Below are 19,378 nucleotides of genomic sequence, written 5' to 3'. Positions count from 1 at the left end.
AAACCAAAGTTGACCGAGCATTTGCAGTCGTGGTGTCCTCCCAAATATAAAAAAAACACAGAGTCAGTCGATAGTTTTAAGAAGCTGCTAAAAACTCACCTGTTTTGTCAGCACTTTGTCCTGTAATGTCTTTTTATTGCTTAAACACACAGTTAACAGTTATTGAATAAAAATATTATTTTAGATGCAGCATTTCTGGGTGTCTGGAAACCACAACATGTTTTTTTTTAATGTAAATATTTCACACAGTGCTGGATGAAATATGACTGCACCCTCTGGAGCAAGTGTATTTGTTAAATGGGCTCTGCAGCACGAGTGTGCTAGACCTGCACAAATTACGCATTTGTTTATTATCACTGTTTTGACCAGAAGTGTAGCTCCACCCAGCTGAAGCCTTCCCAACCAATCAACTCATTTCTACCTCAGAGGAGTGACCTGTGTGTCTAAACTCCAGTCTGCCTGTTCATTGTACTGAGTCAGCGGCCATGCGCAAATGGATCCAGAGGAGGGCTGTGCTGTGTAGGCTGTAGTCTACATAAGATCTGTGCCTGCGGGGCTGCACACACACACTGCCGATTGGAAATAACACGCATCAGCTGGAGCCTTGACTTGTATTTATCTTCCAAGACTGCACCGGTTGGAGAAAACACACAAATCCAGGATAGTCTGACGGGTACCTTGGGATCTCTCCAACAACCCCTCCTCCTCTTTATTACTGACCATCTCGGACCACGGATGCAGAGAGCAGCAGCGATGCGGCGGCTCTGCTGTTAACTCGTTGGACAGCCTCCCCCCTCCTTCCTCTCCTCTCTCTGTGTTTTTGCCGGTTTTTATCTAACAACAACAAAAAAGGAGGCAGTATAAATCCATAATGAAGCTGAAGCCGAACCAGACCAGGACATACGATGGCGAGGGCTTCAAGAAACGAGCTGCATGTCTGTGTTTCAAGAATGAACGTGAAGAGGAGGTAAGAGGTTCCGCATTATAACGCTGTGTGTAACCATTATGAACACCACACAGAGGGGTTGTGTATGACTTTGTGGCCTAGTCACCTCCTCTTTACACCCAGTCATTCAAACAACACATGGTTGATTATGAATAAAACTGACATTGATATTTAATAATGAAAACGGGTGTTTGATTCACGGCTTATCCCATTAGATGTAGCTCTGATTTAAACGTGTTTCTGTCTGTCTTAAAGCCAATGTTTTGGTGTTTGCGCTGCTGATGCGCCTCGGTGCCATCCAGTTTAGGCTAGTTTGAGGAGCACCGAGAGAAAAACGGCTGTCGTTGTCAAGGCAGCAACAAGCTACCAACGGTTACGAATTTCAAAATAAACCCCCCGACTCCAAAAACCCCATTTGAAACCGCTTTGAGAGAAACCTAAAGCTCTTATTTTGAAAGCGGATCAAATCTACTTCCCCGCTAGCTTTGAGGCGGCTAACACCAAGAGACGAGGGGGGGCGAGGCGCACGTTTCTTTTAATAGCGCGTTTAACATCGGCTCGTGTTGAGCGAGGAGATAAGAATATGGGCCATGAGTCTATTATTAAATATATCTATCAAATGTCGAGTCACGTCGCACACATTTAATACCACGAAAGGGTAAGCATCCATGACCAGGCAGTGGCCATTCATGATTATGCTGCATCCCGCCGGCCTTGAGCGGGCAGCTGCGTAGCAACTATGTGGATGAGGATTTAAAGGGGCCGCTACCACGTAAATAATGAATATAGGGGGTGACAGGCGGACTGTTGTTGTGTCTTTAAGGTTCAGTTTGTAACTTTTAGGGTGATTTATTAACAGAAATTGAATAACACGCATAACAATATTGTCAGTCATATATAATCACACTATAAAACCACTCATTATAGTTTCTATTACCTTTTAGAAGTAGCCTTTTATATCTACATATAGAGCGGGTCTCCTTACACGCAGTCCGCCATGTTTGTTACAGTAGCCCAGAATGGACAAAAGGCAGTGCACAACGTATTTTGCCACTATGTTGCCGACATAGTTAGAAGAGAAGAAGTAGTAGAAGAAGAAGACTATGGACGAAGAAGTGTTTGCTAGTTGTGGTTAACTGTGTTTTGTTAGAAGTTTGGGACTGTTGAGTTCAATGCAATCGGAAATTTCACCACCACATACAACGAAATCTTACACACCTGTACTTTTATAGGTAATATGCAATACAGTAAATCCACTTTAAAGAGATTTTTACATTAGCTGTTATATTTTATTAGAGCTAATATAAGGTAAGATGGACTTTAACGATCCTACAGCTAGTATACCCAAGGTCAATAAGAAATTACTAATAAATATATAGAAAAAGCATTCCTTCTTACATGGTGGGAGTAGCAGTCTGTTGGGCTAATATAACATATAGTTTGTGTATTTTGATAACCCACTTTTCAAAATATATTTGCATACAAACGAAACCAATAAATACACAGACTCATCAAATGGTACAAAGTCATCAAAGTGAGCCAGGAAACAAAACAAACAACAAAACGTACCTACTGATTATATTTGTCCCTTCCCTCCATGGATGCGAAGAAGGATGACCACATAGACCTTTAATTCACTTTATTTGTCACATATAATCATAGAGTCAGTAGAGTATAATCATAGTGAAATGTATTTCCTGAGCTCTTCTAATTCTTTTAATTAAAAATGCTGTAAGAAGGATAGCAATAAGAACAGAAAACATATAAATAATTGTTATTATGGAAAGAATGTGAGTAAGTACATAAATAAGTAATAATGGGAACAACAACAATAATAACAGTAATTAGGAGTAAAACATGTAAATGACTTTCAATTTAGGCAGTTTTAAAATTACACAAGGGCAGTATTAAAAGGACCAAAACTCACTCTGTATTTAGCCACATTTATATCTTAGTATGTTGTTGATTAGGCAGTTTAGATAGAGCCCTGTTATATTCAGTACTTAAGGTTGTTTTGGGTTACTTACACGTTATTCTTAAACATATTTATGTCTGCTAAGTTACTGGTTCCTTTGTGGGACTTGTATCCGTGTAGCTAGTAAGTTGTATTTATGTGCAAACATCATATCTCTGTTATTGTGGCATATTCTTGCATGACTAAATTTAGCCGTCTCTTTGAGCCTGGCATAAACAAACTGTTGCACAATATACTGTAAAAGCAGCACAGTCTGGTGTCACTAGGTTGGCACAGAGAGGTTCGCCTGAGCCCTCCAGTGTTTGGCTGTACAACACTCAGATCAGACGCTTTATACACACACATGCACTCACTTGCACATGTGCAGTTGTTATGTCAACATTATGACAGAGAGTTTCTGGCGTTTGTGATATCAAATTAGAAATATGTTTGTTGTTATACAATGTCTGCATACTACTGTGCTCTTGTGTAATTTCTCAGAACTTGTTTGTACACTCTGAGTATTTTCTAATGACTTATGGTCACAGGAATTGACAATCAAATAATATTGTGACAACCTAAGTCTTTAGGTGTGACCACCACTCAGGATTTTCAGGCTTGACAGGCATGTCTGCTCATGTAATCACAGAGATGACACTGCTTTAAGTAGGAGATCCAATCTGGTGCTCTGATTGCAATATTGGGCGCGAACAATGGCAACTTTCTATCTAAAGAAGCTTGAGACACGGGGCATTGTGTTATCAATACGTACCTTAAACACATGCCTATACAAACACAATCAATTCCTAGACACAGGAGACTCGACTGTGGTGAAATAAGAGCCATATATGCCGCCGGACTGTTTTGTTTTGGAGAGGAAAGGAGAAAGCTGAGCCTTCGGGGCGAGCTACTCTACGACAGCAATTAAACTCCCGACTGAAGAAAACAAACCAATCTGACTTTACAGGGGGACGTCACGGCGGTGATAGCTGAGGAGGACACCTGAGTTTAACAGCATATGAGTTGCTTGGGGCCTTCTTTAATCATTTAACATCATATTAGTGCAGTGATATGTTGTAGAAGTGTTTATTAAGGGTTGTTAGCTAAAACTAATAGCAAAAATGTTGATAGTTGACTAAATCTAAAATAAATAATGGTTAGCTAAAAGCACATGAGTTGCTTGGGGCCCGTGTTCACTAGCAGTTAACTCGTTGTTTTGGTTTTCTAGCCTGTAACTTGGTTCAGTGTCATTGCTCTCAGTGTAGCTGCTTGCATTAAAAAGCTCTAAATTTCAACTGTACACTACCTGCACAGAGACAGCAACCAGCTGGTGAATATACTGCAGCATTTGGCAGCTAATGAGCCAGATACATTTCCTATTTGGGAGTTGGTGGAGACCAAAACAGAGCTAAAAGGAGAGCAAATATTGGACTTGCAGTTTGCCAGGTGGCCGAAAACATGACTCCAAATGAACACTAATGTCACTTCATATCTGCAGCATATCTGCTGGGTGTGTAAATAAGCAAATGCTGGCTGTATCAATTCAAGGGGTGATAATATGTCAGCGTGTTCCCACTTCTCTCAAGTGTCAAAGTGTCCTTTTAAATCTTAATTTCTGAATCTAAACTTTAAATTACCAACCATCCACTTTTTGTTTAATGAGTTCTAAGCAACCTATTAATTTACATACTGTATTAGTCAGTGTTCAGGCTATATTAAAATAAACCTCCACAAATTCATGTATTATTTCGAGTGAAATTGGGGCGGCTCTTCTAGCTGTAACCTCCATCTTTGTCAGATTGTAACCCACATAGTACATATTGATGCAGATTGTAAATAATGTCACACTGGAAACGGGAGGGGGGAGGTGTTATCAGTGTGAGTGGATGCTTCATAATTAGGTGTTCAGTCTCTCTCCGTCTTTGCCTCTCCTGCTGTTTGTCTCCGGCATGACTATTTACGACTCCTCTCTCATTTGTTGATACCTGTATAATGCAGCGACAATATTACCGTCTTAGCACTATTGATTCCCCCCCCCATGCACTTGTGTATTTCGAGTGTGTTAGACTTTCCATCACTCTCTCCTCCCAGCCCCCGGGCCTGGCCTGGCATTTGGAGCCTTCTTTATTTGACAGCTACAGGCGTTCCTGTAGCTGGAAGAGGAGGAGGAGGTGTTTATGTCCTCCAGAATATCCCTGCCTGCTGTCCATGTTTAAGGCCATGCCAGAGGACTTACTCTCGTAGCCAGTGCATTATGATGATATGATAGATCTGATCTCTCAAATTGAATGATCTTTTTCTAAATCAGTTGTCATGACATGCTGTGTTGGTTATCCAGCAGTTGAAGCTTCTTCTTATGTGACTTTACATTGTTGATCCAGACAGGAGGCTCTACTTCCTGAGCCACAGCCGCCGCAACAACTACTACTACTACTACTACTACTACTACTACTGCTGCTGCTACAACAATTGCTACTGATACTGCTACTGTTAATACTGCTACTACTGTTACGACTACTGCTACAGCTACTGATACTACAACTTCTGCTACCACAACTACTGCTACTGCTACAACAACTTCTACTACTGCTACAGCTACTGTTACTATTGCTACAACTATTGCTACTGTTAATACTAGAGTACTGGTAGTAATTCTACTACTTCTGCTACTACTACTAGTACTGATACTACTGCTGCTACTACTACTAGTACTGCTACTACAAGTACTGCTGGTGTTACTACTGCTACTACAACTTCAACAACTTCAACAACTACTACTACTGCAACTAGTACTACTACTAGTAATTTTGGGAGCTAACCACATTCACACGATAAGAGAAGGGAGAAGCTAGATACCGCTACATAAGTCTGACCATTGTCCATGGTGTTTTTCATTACCCAGAGGAGATTTACTCTATGTTAGCACACAGTTTGCCCACCTCCTGTTCAACACTGGGGCCCCCTGGGAAATGGTGTGAGTTACAAAACAGTGAAATGTCAGTGGGAAACACGGCAGTGTTCCTCTGGGGTTTCTCCTACACCCAACACTTTCCAAATATAAGTGGGCTTTCTGTGCTCTGAGCTCAGCTGTCATGTGACCTATTTATCATGACTGTGTGAGTTATTTTGTTTTGGTTTTTCATCATGCTTCTGACTGTACCCTTCGGAGTTCAAGGCAATGATGTTTTTCTGTTGGTCGAAAGTGGAAAGGGCTGATTATAGATCATGTGTTGGTTGTTTGTTTTTTTTACCAGGTGAGCAACTAGGGCGCCCCACATGTTGGGTCTTTTAAGTTAGTGATTCCCAAATACATTTACCCCCAGGGTACATCAACAGTGGAAAGATTTGTAGCTCAACTATAATCATCAACACAAGTCAGCTATAACACCTGAACAAAACATGTTGAGGATGAGAGAAAAGTAGTTGGCAAGAGAGCAGATAAGTCTAAACCTTAGCTAGAATTAGAAATTAAAGTGGCAATCGTTATTTTAATGTTAGCTGAACGTAGTCATTAATGGTTAGTTGGCTAAAAGTAATGGAGAAACAGCTAACAGTTGGATAAATGGTGAAATGGTTAACTAAAAGTTTTAATGTATGAAAAAAACGTTGTACCAGTGTCCACTTTCGTATAATTATTAGTGTTCAGCAACATCCAGTTTAAAATTAGTTCAAAAGAACACATGTGGAACATGATGGGTCTAAGGGGTACTTTAGTTCATCTGGCTATCCTGTGGGTGTCAGTCAAACTGGTTGGTAACCGTACTTCACATTGCTAACCACCTCATGAACTGCAAATAGTTGCATTTCACTCAACTGACTGTGTTTCCAATCGAGTTGTGCCAAGAGAGATGAATAGAGGCTTACAGGCTTGATTTTTGTTGTGATGACAAACGTCTCTTCCTGCTGAAGTGTCTTTTTGCAAAGCTTAAAAAGGCAGCACCAAACCCCTGCTGCTCCCTCTTCTGAATGTGTAGCTGTATTCATCTGAGAAGCACATGTGAAGAAACATTTTTTAATTACACACAGTTTGTAATATGTTGATTCAGTGCTCTACATTCCTAAATTCATGAAAACAAAAGCTAAATGCAGCCGTGCATGCAATACTGAGGATGGACAAATAGTTCCTGTGGGGCAACAACCAAAAGATAAAAATGGAACAACCAAAACAGAAATATGCTTTGTCCTCACTGCCCCAGAAGCTCTGTGGCCTTTGTTTTGTATACATCTCACACTGTTGGCTTAAGATATGTTGACATCAGTGATCTCCCTTTAAGCCTTGCTGGCTGCAGCTTGACACACACAATCAGTGAGGGCAGTGGGTTGGAAAGCCCTGGAATCTCTTAATACATCCTAAAGAATGGGTGAATTATTTTTATGATGTCATGAAATAATCATCCCACAGAGAAGTGCATGACACAATAAAGGTCCACATGAAAATAGACTTCTGGCAGGTGATGTCCACATTCAGAGGGAGGATGAATAAACCCCTGTAGCACAAGAAGTCTGTGATGGTTTTCCAGGTCATCTTTCATCATGAATGTTTAAATCCAGGCCCACTGGACTAACTGGTTGAAGATGAAGATGTTTCACGTCTCGTCCAGAAGGCTTGTTCAGTTCTGAACAATGACAATATAAAGAATGGACAGCCTATGCATGATGTTACCCGTAGGGCCATTTTGACGCTCAGAAATTGTTTATTGCTGTGTATCTGCTGTGAAGTTGGACATTTTAATACTCTTATGGAGGTTCTGTAGCCAGCCTCAAGTGATCACTCGAGGCATTACAGGCTTTGGCACTTCCGCATAGGCTAAATTTCCCATAGAGGTTACCATTTGGTTCTGACTCCACTTGCTTCGTTAGCGCTCGTTGTGCTGTGTCGTCTAAGTCACCTGAGATTTGCTGTGAACGTCAGTCGTTCAGGTCATCTGAGCTTCAGTGTTTACAACGGCCTTTAGAGTCAGCGATTCACACTTGGCATCATTTGACTCTCAAAACGATGGATGGTCGATGGTTAGAGTCAAATGAGGCTGGGTGTGAATCACTGACTCTTAACGACCATCGTCAACATAGAAAGCTCAGGTGACCTAAACGACATCGTTCACACCAGCTCTAATGAACCAAGTGGAAACTATGGCCAGATCTACAATCCTGCCTAGGCTAAATACTCGAATCTCCCCACCAAGTCGGTCAGAACTCTTGGATAAGAGGTGAACCATCTTCATTGATCTACAACCAACTCCAGTTGCCTTGCAGCACACTTATTCCTAAAACAAAACAACCAAAAAGATCTTCTGAATCTTTGAGACAAATTTCTCAGATTGTGATTTTAAAGGACGAAATCCTCGGCTTGTTTTAGCTCACCTCCTCGGCAAAGGCCTGCCTGTTCACCCAAGAGCTCAGTCAAGCAGGTTACGAGGCAATAGTTTGCACATTTTTTACAGTTTACACTCTCCCGAGAAGACGTCATGTTCTGCCCCAGCTCTATTAATACAATTCCTGTAAATGCCCCCCTCCCATAACACACGTCACTTACTGTACACTATATAAGATGTGCACCTGCTGTATAGTACAAACACATTTGATGTGTTTCCTTCAACCTTTTAATCTCCAGAAAACATTTACTGAACGTGCACACTTAATCCACATCGTCATGCTTGACATTCGTCCTCCTCCACCGTCCGCCCTTCACCATAACCTATATCGTCTGCGACTAAGCAGGTGGACGAGTCGGCGGCACGTGAGGTGAGGAAGGCGGCAGCCGACAGCGCTCGCCGAGCATGTGCCATCCAATCACTTTGGCCCTCGGCCTCAGCCCTTTAGAAGATCGTCTGAGGGCCTCCGGTATCTGCAGCCACAATCCCATTAAGAGAACGTAAGGGAAGCTATACGAACGCTGAGTTAGGATTAAGTGACAGACTGACTCCTCTAGCAGATTACTGGATATGGTGATCAGATGGGTGGCAGATGTGGGTGTCACCATATGCTGCACAAGCTGCTTAACACACGTTTCTCTCTTTTAACGGATGGATATTTAAATTCACTGATCGTTGTGTATTATAAAACAATTTAATAACTGCCAACCAAAAGCTGTACGTGCCGAATCGCAAATGAACCTCTGACAAGACCGCATCTAAATTCTGTTTAATTGGCTTTTCCTGTATAGGCTGTTGATATCATTACGACCTGTGTCCTGTCACACACTGTGTTTTATTAGTGATTGAATTGCTCCATGCAAACGTGATAATGTTTACAGCAGGTGTGCTTGTGTCTGTTGTGGTTGCTATATGGATACTGCCAGAAACTGCAGACACAGGCGCATCTGATCCGTGCATATCAGCCTACACTGCAACTGTAGTGTAATTCAAGCCTCGCAAGGGCCGCTTACAGGGAGCACTGACAGGATCTGAGTGGCTCATGCTTGGTTTACATGCATTGTTTGCTGAGGTACCGATCCAACGCGGGCTTTGATTGAGCTTCAACGTCAGACTGGAAAATGACAGCGTCTGAGACAGAAGAAGCTAAAAATAGGTGACGACAGGAGAATTAAAATATGAAAAATATTATAAAGCACCAGAAATATAAGAATCATCCATCATATTTGTTTAATGTACGCTGTTAGCCGTCATAACCCCAAATATCACGTCAGGATTAATTATTTAATGCTGTGGCTAATCTAGGATCCTGTCAGCAACAACGGAGCATAAATAGCAGAGGCAGCACCAATCATCAGTCATCTGTCCTTCAGACGGCAGTCTAAAGGGTCAAGGGTCATGTCTCATGTTAAGTCCTCAGTTTCAATGTCACAGACTAAGGGTACATTCATACAGAGTCTGGCACTGGGGTGAATTGCCGCAGGGTCATTTGGCGGTGTATCTATTTGTGGTAAACATTATCGCTGTGAAACAATCAGGAAATAACTTTTTATTGCACTGTCTAAATGGCTTTAACGATGCCGGCGCTCCCTCCCTCTCATCCACATCCGACGCAAACCAAAAGAAAACTTCTACAGGTCACTATTTTGCAGTGTAAATTGTGAGGCAGACACACATTTAGAAGCTGGTTACATGAAATAAATGAATCCAGAACACAACAGGTAGAGTATCACAGTTTAGTCCGTGCCTCAGTTTTAGTGACATTTCAGGCTGACTGTGGAGGATTTGACCGATCTGAGCATCTGATTGGCGTCCTCAGTGTGACATCAGGCTGTATCTTTCCCAAAGTTGGAACTTTTCTGCTGCAGGTTGCTAGATTTTTTTTGGCAGACGTTTGGCTGCGTTCTGCACTACCTCCACTTTAAATAAATGAAAAATCCTACACCTTAAGTCAAAGCCACTGAAGTGAGAAAAGAAGTCACTAAGGCAAATAAAAGTGTACTTTTAGTACCAGAGGGAAATGTCATATTAAACATACTTCTAAAACTACACAGTCTTTTGGCTGCAGGCTAAAGGAGCATATAGAGATGCATACTCCTTATTTCAAGGTAAAATAAAGCAATTGACCTGTTTTACATTTCTTAAACATGTGCTTTCTTTCTTTAGGTTCTTCTGGTCAGCAGCAGTCGGCACCCAGACCAGTGGATTGTCCCTGGAGGTGGGATGGAGCCAGAAGAAGAGCCGTGTGGCGCCGCAGTGCGAGAGGTGTTTGAGGAGGTGAATAAACCAAAGAATTCAATGGTCACAACATGTGTTCTTCTACCATCTAAAGTCTTTATGGCACACAGACGTGAAAGAGGTCAAAGTGACAGGCAATGCCAAGCAACTGCTCCATAGACTCCTATGTAAACTGAACATTAAGGGCACTTTCACACCAGGATAGTCACTTGGAGGGGCGGTATTGCCCAAAACGAGCACTGATCAGGAAGAAAAGAAGCATTAGAAAGAAAAACATCCGGCTCAATCAATCCACTTTTTAACTTGCATCAGGTCTCACATTTCTGAGGCTACACACGCAAATTTAACACAGCCCCTTTCGGCAGGGTCTCCTGTTTCTCACGATATTACCATTTAGTCGATAGGAGTTACCGTCTTCGAGCTAGAAGCAGGAGTATGAGGTGCGCCTCAACGAAAAATCTCTATGCAATGAACTCTCTGAGCTAGGAGACGCTTAGCAGATACAATCACCATGGCAACCTTTAATTGCAGCTGGCAACACACAGCTGATTGAGCTAAGCTAATTAATACACACACACACACACACATTTTTAAACATTATTAAAGTCTTGTCCACTCATTCATGCTTTCAGCTAGACGCTCCATTCAGACCTCAAACTGTTCCATATCTTTCATACATTAACAGTTTTAATAAGCTTTTAATCACATTCATACTAATTAGACCCATCCCATGTTTTCAAGTCTCCATAGTCCTTTAGCTAATTCTTCATATGTTCAGCCAGCATCCGAGGCAACTACTAAGGCAGTGTAGTTAACTTGCAGCTAACATTATTTACACCATTTCTTTTATACTTTTTTAAAACAGTTTTACACTTTCTGTCATTATCTCATCTGAACACATTTCCAGCCGCTTCGATATCTGAAGGTGGAGCATGAATTTCACAGCTCACAGCTCCCTTACTGCATTAGCAGACTTATTGCAGGACTCTCAGGTGTTATATGTCATTGTGATCCATTTTAATAGCAGCTGTAACAAATAGTAGATTTCTCCCCCCAAAGACTTCAGGGACTGAACCAAGGTGGACCACCTTCGGGTCTTTGCGGATATCTTGGTGTAAAACTTCCCTCAGGGCGTCGAATACATCCTTCAAACTTCAAACATGACCAGAAATTATGAGCATGGCTTCCCTTTCACACTTTTAAAAGCACTTTTCAGCTCTACTAATTCATACTTTCAACGAAAAACTCAAAATCTTTCATACATTTTGGGTATTATTGAACTTTTAAAGCCAAGCAAATCATTCTCACAGCAATTCTTGAGTCCAAACTGAGGTCATTTTGTGCAATAATAAAATGAATACAAAATACAAAGGGAGTAGTGGTGGAACACAGCAGTTTCCCACCCCAAAAAAATAATTTTTATTCAGCTTTCTTTGGTGTATTTGACAGTGTTAACCTACATTTGAAGACCACCTGTCCATTATATAACAGGCATTCAAAGCAGCATGACAAAATATGCCCTTTGGAAATATCTCTGTCTTATCACTGCTGCTGTAAAAGTCTGCGTTCAAACAGTTGGATTTTCAGGTCACGGCTGCAAGAAGTGTTGAAAGTAGTCCCTTATAACCTATACATATGTCCCTTACAGTCCGCTGTACACCAATATCAATCCATCTGACAGAAAGCTAGTTATTCTGTTTGATCCCCACCTCACCTTTCAACCGCATGTCAATGAACTTGTCCAGGCATGCTTTTTTTCCAAACCCATGCTCTCAAAATAACAATAATCCACACCTCATATTCTCAAAACTGGACTATTGCCACTCACTCCTCTGTGGTATCAACAAAAAAAATCACTCTCACGCCTCCAACATGTCCAGAACGCAGCAGCACGACATCACATGTCACCAATTTTAGCTTCACTCCACTGGCTTCCTGTGTGTTTTAGGATTGATTTTAAGATTTTATACTGATTATTTTTAAAGCCCGTCGGGGTCCTGGCCCCCAAATATATCACCAGCATGCTAATCTCGTATGAGCCAGTTAGCAGCATTAGATCCTCGGGTGGATCACTTCTGGTTGTTCCGGGGTCAAGGCTAAAAACTAGAGGTGATCGCGCCCTTTCCATCACAGCGCCTCGACTCTGGAACGAGCTGCCCGAGGAGATGACGCTCGATGAATCAGTGAACTCTTTCATCGCTTCTTAAAACTCATTTTTATAGACTTGACTTTTCATCTTTTAATCTTCTATTTTTATTGATTGTCCTAGTGTATCATTTCTTTAACATCCTTGAAGTGTATGCTTGCATTTTTATAACACTTCTGGGTCAGTGTGCAGTTTCTGAGGATATTACGACTGTCATGTTTTGGATGGAGAAAGCTCTTTCCATTCATTATTATAAGAAATCCTTCAAAAGGTCTTAAATACACAGATGTGCATCCCTGGAGTTACACCCCTCTCTCACTTCATTATCCACACAAATCATCCAAAACACGCTCCAATAACCTGAACTGGAGTTGCGTGGTTCAAACAGTTGGCCGCTGCATGCATGCTAAGGGTGAGATTTCTAAAGGGCCACGGTGTCCGTGGCTGGATGACTGAGGTGTCGACTGGTATTCGAGTGGTCCCTCTGGTCGAGAACCTTGTGTTCTCAGCAACGTCAGCGGTCTAAACTTGGCTCCTCGCTGGATTCCTGTGCATTCACAGACCCCGCAAGCCCAACCCGCTGGACACATCAGTGGAGCAGAGTGACACTTGTGAAGTATGCAGGGGACTGGAGAAGTCATATGTCTTGACAGTAATCTGATTCCTGTGAAGCGCAGCTGAATTAATAAAGCAACTGTTAAGTGTTATGAACGGGACATCGGTATTTCATGCCAGTTTTGTTTTGTTTTCATTACAAATAATTGATACACTCAAGCAGTCTTTAACATTTACAAGAAGTCCGTACACCTTTTTCAGAGAAACGACTGCTGTAGCTTTGCTGAAGAAGCTGCGAGGCCACTGAGGACATTATAAACTGATATTTATGCATGCCGTGATCCTTTCCCACGTCTTATTCTCGTACATGCTGGGGGCAGGCTCATTAAACCAGCAGAGTTCTTGTACAAGCAAACGTTAAAAAATTCTGGATAAAATATAAATAATTCAGTCGGATCACTGTCGGATACTGGAGACAACACCATTTTCTGAGTTCTGAGAATTTTAGACCTTCCTCAAATTTGCGTCTTGAGTATCAAGTGTTAAATGATTCCTCCGTTACGTGACTTTTCTCACTTTTTGCTCTAAAATTCATGAGAAAAAAATATCTTCCCCTGTTTTCAGACAGACTCTTTCTCTGTGAAAGCCACAGCTCAGTGGAAGGACAACATGCCAGACGACATAAAGAGTTGTAGTTTTGTCAGTAGCAAATTGGAAAAATCTGCTAAAAGCTACTCAAGTATGCAACCACTAACTCTGATTTGTTTGGCCTGGTGTACAAATATCCATGCTTTTATTTGTCTAACACACACACACAGTGCTGACATGGTGTGTGTCTACTACTTTGTGTGTTTTTGTGTTGTTTGTTTATCGCTGTTCTGTCTTTTAAAATCTTCAACTAATCGACTGATTGGTGAGGATACAAATATCTCAGTCTGGGTGCTGAGATTCTGAGAGTTTAGCTCTGAAAGTTTGAGTATTTAGGTAATTGTTTGTCCAGCATTTCAACACAAAGCCTGGGAGTTTACAGTAGAGTTCAGTACACAGAGGCGATCCTGCAGTTCTTTAAAACATTGAAATGTAATACACAATAGCCATTGTTTTGATAGAGAATAAAGTCTGTGGTTTCAACACTGCTTTCCACCCTCTATTGTGCTGTCAGGCCACAGCTTCTTAAAATCACACAAAGAAGCGTCCTCGGCTGTCTGTTTGTTCTGTACATAAGAGCCAGGGTGGAAAATAAACCTTTTCTCATGTTTTTTCTCCCTTTTATTCCTCAGGCCGGTGTGAAGGGCAAGCTAGGACGTCTGCTCGGAGTGTTTGAGGTAAGCCGTTCATGGTTTCACTGTACCCTGACATCCTTATTACACGCATGAAAAACAAAGTGCTCTTAAAAGAGTATGAGATGCACGAATAACCATGAAATTATTCACTTTATCTCATCCATTAATCATTTGTCCCAAAAATGGCTGTGAAAATATAAATTAATATTTTTTTCCCCACTTTTAAAAATACTTCAGCCTGAAATATACATATCAAATATTAATTATATTTGAGGTTTTAACCCTTTAAAGCCCAGTATGTTTACATAACTCCACAGTTTTATATTAAAAAAAAACTAAAATAATTTCCGTAAAATAGATTTGAAGGATTATTTAACACACACACACACACACTTTTTTTTTTTAACACGCATACCAATATCATTTCAGTAGCAAGGCACCCTCTTAGAAAACAGACAATTTTGTTGCATGCTTTTAATGGTGGAAAAAGTGGCGCCACCTGATGGACAAATATAAAATAAAAAAATTGAAAGCTGGAAGTCTGGAAATCTTAAACATAAAGGAAAGCATCAGTTTATGTTCAGATACATGTGGAGTGTTATTTGTCGTTAGGAACAAATGTGTCGGTTTTTGTGTAGCTCAGCCATTTTAGGCTAATTTAAGGAACTGAGAAAAAAAAATGTAAACATTAAAATCCTCAATTTGAGCTATATTCATTCAGAACAGTCAAAATGGCTTTAAAATATATAATGAATGGCACAAAGCATCGGAGTAACTGGACATAAACTGGACAGTAAAGGGCTACAGATGTGAATGTATTTATGGTTTCATTAAATATTCATCTTCCTTTCCTTCTCATCCTTAAAGCAAAACCAAGATCGGAAGCACCGGACGTACGTGTACGTGTTGACTGTCACAGAAACGCTGGAGGCCTGGGAAGACTCCGTCAACATAGGTACGGTCTCTCTTCACCTCCTCGTTTGCCACGATGTGATGTGCGTCTCGCTCTGCCGAGAACCAGCTCACTTTTTTTTTTTTTTTTTAACATACCGCATCCTGTTATTTATGTGAAGCCCTTGCACAAGCATGGAGACTATATGGACATAGGGGTATGCGGTGACAACAGGTGCCTATAAATCTAGGCGACTGATCTTGGCTGCAGTATATTACTGCTGTCAGCAGCCTGGACGCCGGTGTCCAGCCTTACTTTGATAATTGCTCAGAGGAGAGCATCCCCAACCTGTTATTATGTTCAGAGGTCACGGCACATGTTTTTCTGTGTATGCTTGCACATCATCTGTTTATTTATGTGTGTGACCCTCAAGGTGCTGTATTTATCTTTTTTACTAAGCTGACAAAAATTAGCTGAAGACAAAATATACATACTGCAGAAGTCTGTTGTGGTGGCTTGCTGCAGTACTGTGTCACATTACTTCCCAATTTAAGTTATTGCAGTTCTTCCGATTAGAGTTAAGGTGGAGTAACATGTTGCAGCTATCAAAGCTGATGACTTCCTCCATCTTTGTTGCGTTTATACCAGAAGAAGCAGCTTCAGTCAGCCTGTAGTAAAAGATAAGAGTGGTAAAGGCCGTGTTTATATATTTATCTGATGTATAATAACACAGAATTGATAGAGTCTGTGTTATGACTCTAATTGTGCTATAAAATAAAGGTCAAATATGAAGGCTGCCATTTTAACTCAAACATTGTGCTGTGTCTCCCTCTGCAGGCCGTAAGCGGGAGTGGTTCACCGTTGACGAGGCCATCAAAGTGTTGCAGAGCCACAAACCCGTCCACGCCGAGTACCTGCGGAGGCTCCAGCTCAGCTGCTCACCAACTAACGGGAACTCCATCCTCCCGAGCCCGCCGCCGAACGATAACTACCCCCATTACAGCGCCACCGCCACCACTCCATCGACGGGCAGCGCACTGGGCACCTCCTGCAGATAGGACTGCACCCAAACCTCGTGTCCTGTCCGGCTCGGACAGAAGTCTGTACAGTCTTGCATGAATCTAATGACTTTTTAAGAGCTTCAGCTCTCCTGTATGTATAATTTCTAGTCTTAGCTGCAGGACAGACCAAAGCCATCGCCAGAACTGTGTTAAAGACTCACGTGACAGAGCGGGAGAAGTCTCTCTGACAGAAAAAACTGGATATAACTGTCTCAAGAACACTGTTTCTTTTTGCTGGCAAACGCCAGACTGATGAGCTGAAGCTTGGGAAGTGGAAACTGCAGCGGACACTGCAGGCGTCGATGACCTGGTGAAGGAATGCCTTACAGAAACTTTGTATGAATGTTATATTTGGGTCGTTTTATTTCACTAACGGTCATTTTTATTTTCTTTTTTAGCAGAATGGATATGCTTTCTAGTCAATAAAAGAGTAATTGACCCCAAAGCACGTCCATGTGGGGAATGTTTCCATGATGATGTCATCAGGCCGTGATGATAAGATCATATTATATGACATGGATCTCATTTTAAAACCTGAGAATTGATGTTTCAGGGATCTCATCTCTTAATTGAGCTAAAAAAATCCCCCCAAATGGATGGAACTAAACTAAAAAAAATAACAACAATAATGCAAAATGTAATGAAAAACATCATGATAGAAATGTCTTTCCGTCCTAGCTGGCATGGTCAAAGGTCAAAGTCAAACTATCTCACAGGACGTCCCAGCTGTCAGTGAGTTGATACCTCGGTAAACTGAAAACAGGATCTGAGTCACGATGCTGCATTCACAGTTAAACGTGAGCCAATGCCTCCGAAGTTACTAGTCCACTAACCTTGACTGATCCAACAAACGGATCTGTTGCCTGTTTAAAGCCACGCGCCTGTCATCGGCGCTTCACTTTCCCACGTTGTCACGGTGAAAGTATTTAAGTACATCTTTGCCTTAGGTGTTACGCGCTGCTAGGGTCAGTCGAGTTGAAACAGGTGGATTTTCTTCAAAATCATTTGTACATTTTACCTTCAATGAATGCTCAGTTTTATCACGTTAAAAAAAAAAAGAACACCAAAAGACATAATTCCTATGTATGATATGATCGTTTTCTCCACCATCTGCAAGTAACTGAGATTAGTTGCTGCAGCTAGCAACTACTAATCGTTTTGGATCCATCTGCTGATTATATTATTGATTCATCTGTTTATGGTTTGGTACAAAATGTTGGAAAAATAGTGAAAAATGCTGATCACAGTTCCAGTAAATCAGTTAATCATTACAGATAACTCCACAAAGTCTTGATCTCAGATTGAATTTCACATCCTAAACTCTACCAGAAGTGGATTTTACTGGTTCAAAAATAGAAAGTAATGCAGTCTTTCTGTTTTTTGTTGTTTATGTTGTTGTTTTGGTTACTGCCTAAACTCAACTTTGGGGGTCTAACATTCATACGTCTGCAACGTCTCCCTTCTTTCTCTTTCCATGTTTCCGGTCTGCCACGTCAGTAGGTACACTTGTACAATCTAGTGCGTTCTTGTACGGCGGCTCTGCCATGAATTCAACTTTTATGAAGCTTGTAATGTTTTGGTTTTTGTTGACACTGTCAGAGAGAGGTAATAATTCTACTTTACGTTTATTACTGGGGTCTTTGTGGGTGCTGCTGTTGTACAGGAGTGCATGTTTTATTGCAGTGTTTCTAACATAACCTCACTAGTGAACATGATAGTCACATGAATACCTCTCTGACAGCGTCAACAGAAGATGAAACATTATAAGCTTCTTAAAAGTAGAATTTATGGCCGAGTTGGATCACATTGGAATGTACAGGTGTACGTAATAAAGTGACTGGTTGGTGTTTATTGTCAATTAAAACTACAACTGCTACATTTTTCATATGAAGTTAGACATCCAAAGAAACAACAACAGATAATTCAGAAAAGAGACACCCACTCACTTCCTGTGTTGACAGCTGAATGACGACTAGTAACCATACAGAGATTTGTAAATAAGCTTTGAAGAGAAACATTGAACATTGTGTTTTTAACCTGAATGGACCTGTAAAATTTCTCTTAATATTTTATATATTTTTTAAACAATGTATAAATGGCTGAAACAAACAAACAAACAAACAAAACATGTAGAAAACCCACTGAGAACAGTATGTACAGTATATTTGTATTGATGACAATGTGCCACAGGTTTGGGATATGAAGGTTGGTTGGTTTGTGTCTTCGAACGACGTAGAGATGGTTTGAATTAACGCTTTTTTAAATCATGATTTGGTGAAATCAAAGTGTGTTTGTCCATTATTAATGAAGACAGCCCAAAATAAGGACATTACAGAAACTTTGATGTTTTCTTTCTTTTTAAAAAAAATATACATATAGCATCTTGCTGATTGATTTGAGTGCGTCAGACACACAATTTCAGTATTAACTGAAAATATGAAATTGGATTTTTGGGGTGAAAAATGCAGTTTTAAAGTTTAAAGGGCAGGACAGTAATATTCAGAAGAATGTTGAATTTGTCACACACTTTCACAGACGAATGTTTATGTTATTGTTCATGCCAAAAAAAAAAAACACGTCTCCTCTTTTAACTTTACACATGTGACCCAGACGTCTGCTTGATTATCTGCAATGTTATGACACAAAACTCTGATACAGCACTTCAGCCATCATAAACTTACAGCCTTGTCGGGCATAAGCGAGGACTTCAACCACCTTAAACCTCTGTGTGTGTGTGTGTGTGCGTGCGTGCATTTGTGTGTGTGTGTTGTCGATTGATGAATGTGGAAAACAACGTGCCAAATTAAAAAAATGTGTTTGTGTTCAGGTGGGAAATTGTTTGATGTCACATTATAATACACCAATAATAATAATAATACGCCAAAAGATTAAAAAAATAATAATAATGATCTTAAACATTGTTTTATAAAC

The 19,378-nt window shown here is 40.8% G+C and overlaps 1 protein-coding gene across 1 annotated transcript; it reads left to right on the top strand.

Annotated features, from left to right (window-relative positions):
- The first annotated feature begins 450 nt into the window (after positions 1–450).
- nudt4b (nudix (nucleoside diphosphate linked moiety X)-type motif 4b) lies at positions 451–19,021 on the top strand. Its single transcript, XM_010749463.3, has 5 exons — positions 451–967; positions 10,439–10,549; positions 14,492–14,536; positions 15,362–15,449; positions 16,224–19,021. Exons 1-5 carry the CDS (start codon positions 872–874, stop codon positions 16,442–16,444), a joined length of 561 nt encoding a protein of 186 aa, XP_010747765.1. The 5' UTR covers positions 451–871; the 3' UTR covers positions 16,445–19,021.
- Positions 19,022–19,378: the final 357 nt, after the last annotated feature.

Source organism: Larimichthys crocea, chromosome XX (genome assembly GCF_000972845.2).
Source record: "Larimichthys crocea isolate SSNF chromosome XX, L_crocea_2.0, whole genome shotgun sequence".
Taxonomy (NCBI): domain Eukaryota; kingdom Metazoa; phylum Chordata; class Actinopteri; family Sciaenidae; genus Larimichthys; species Larimichthys crocea.
Note: the sequence above shows the minus strand (reverse complement) of the source record. Positions and strands in the feature narration are given on the sequence as shown.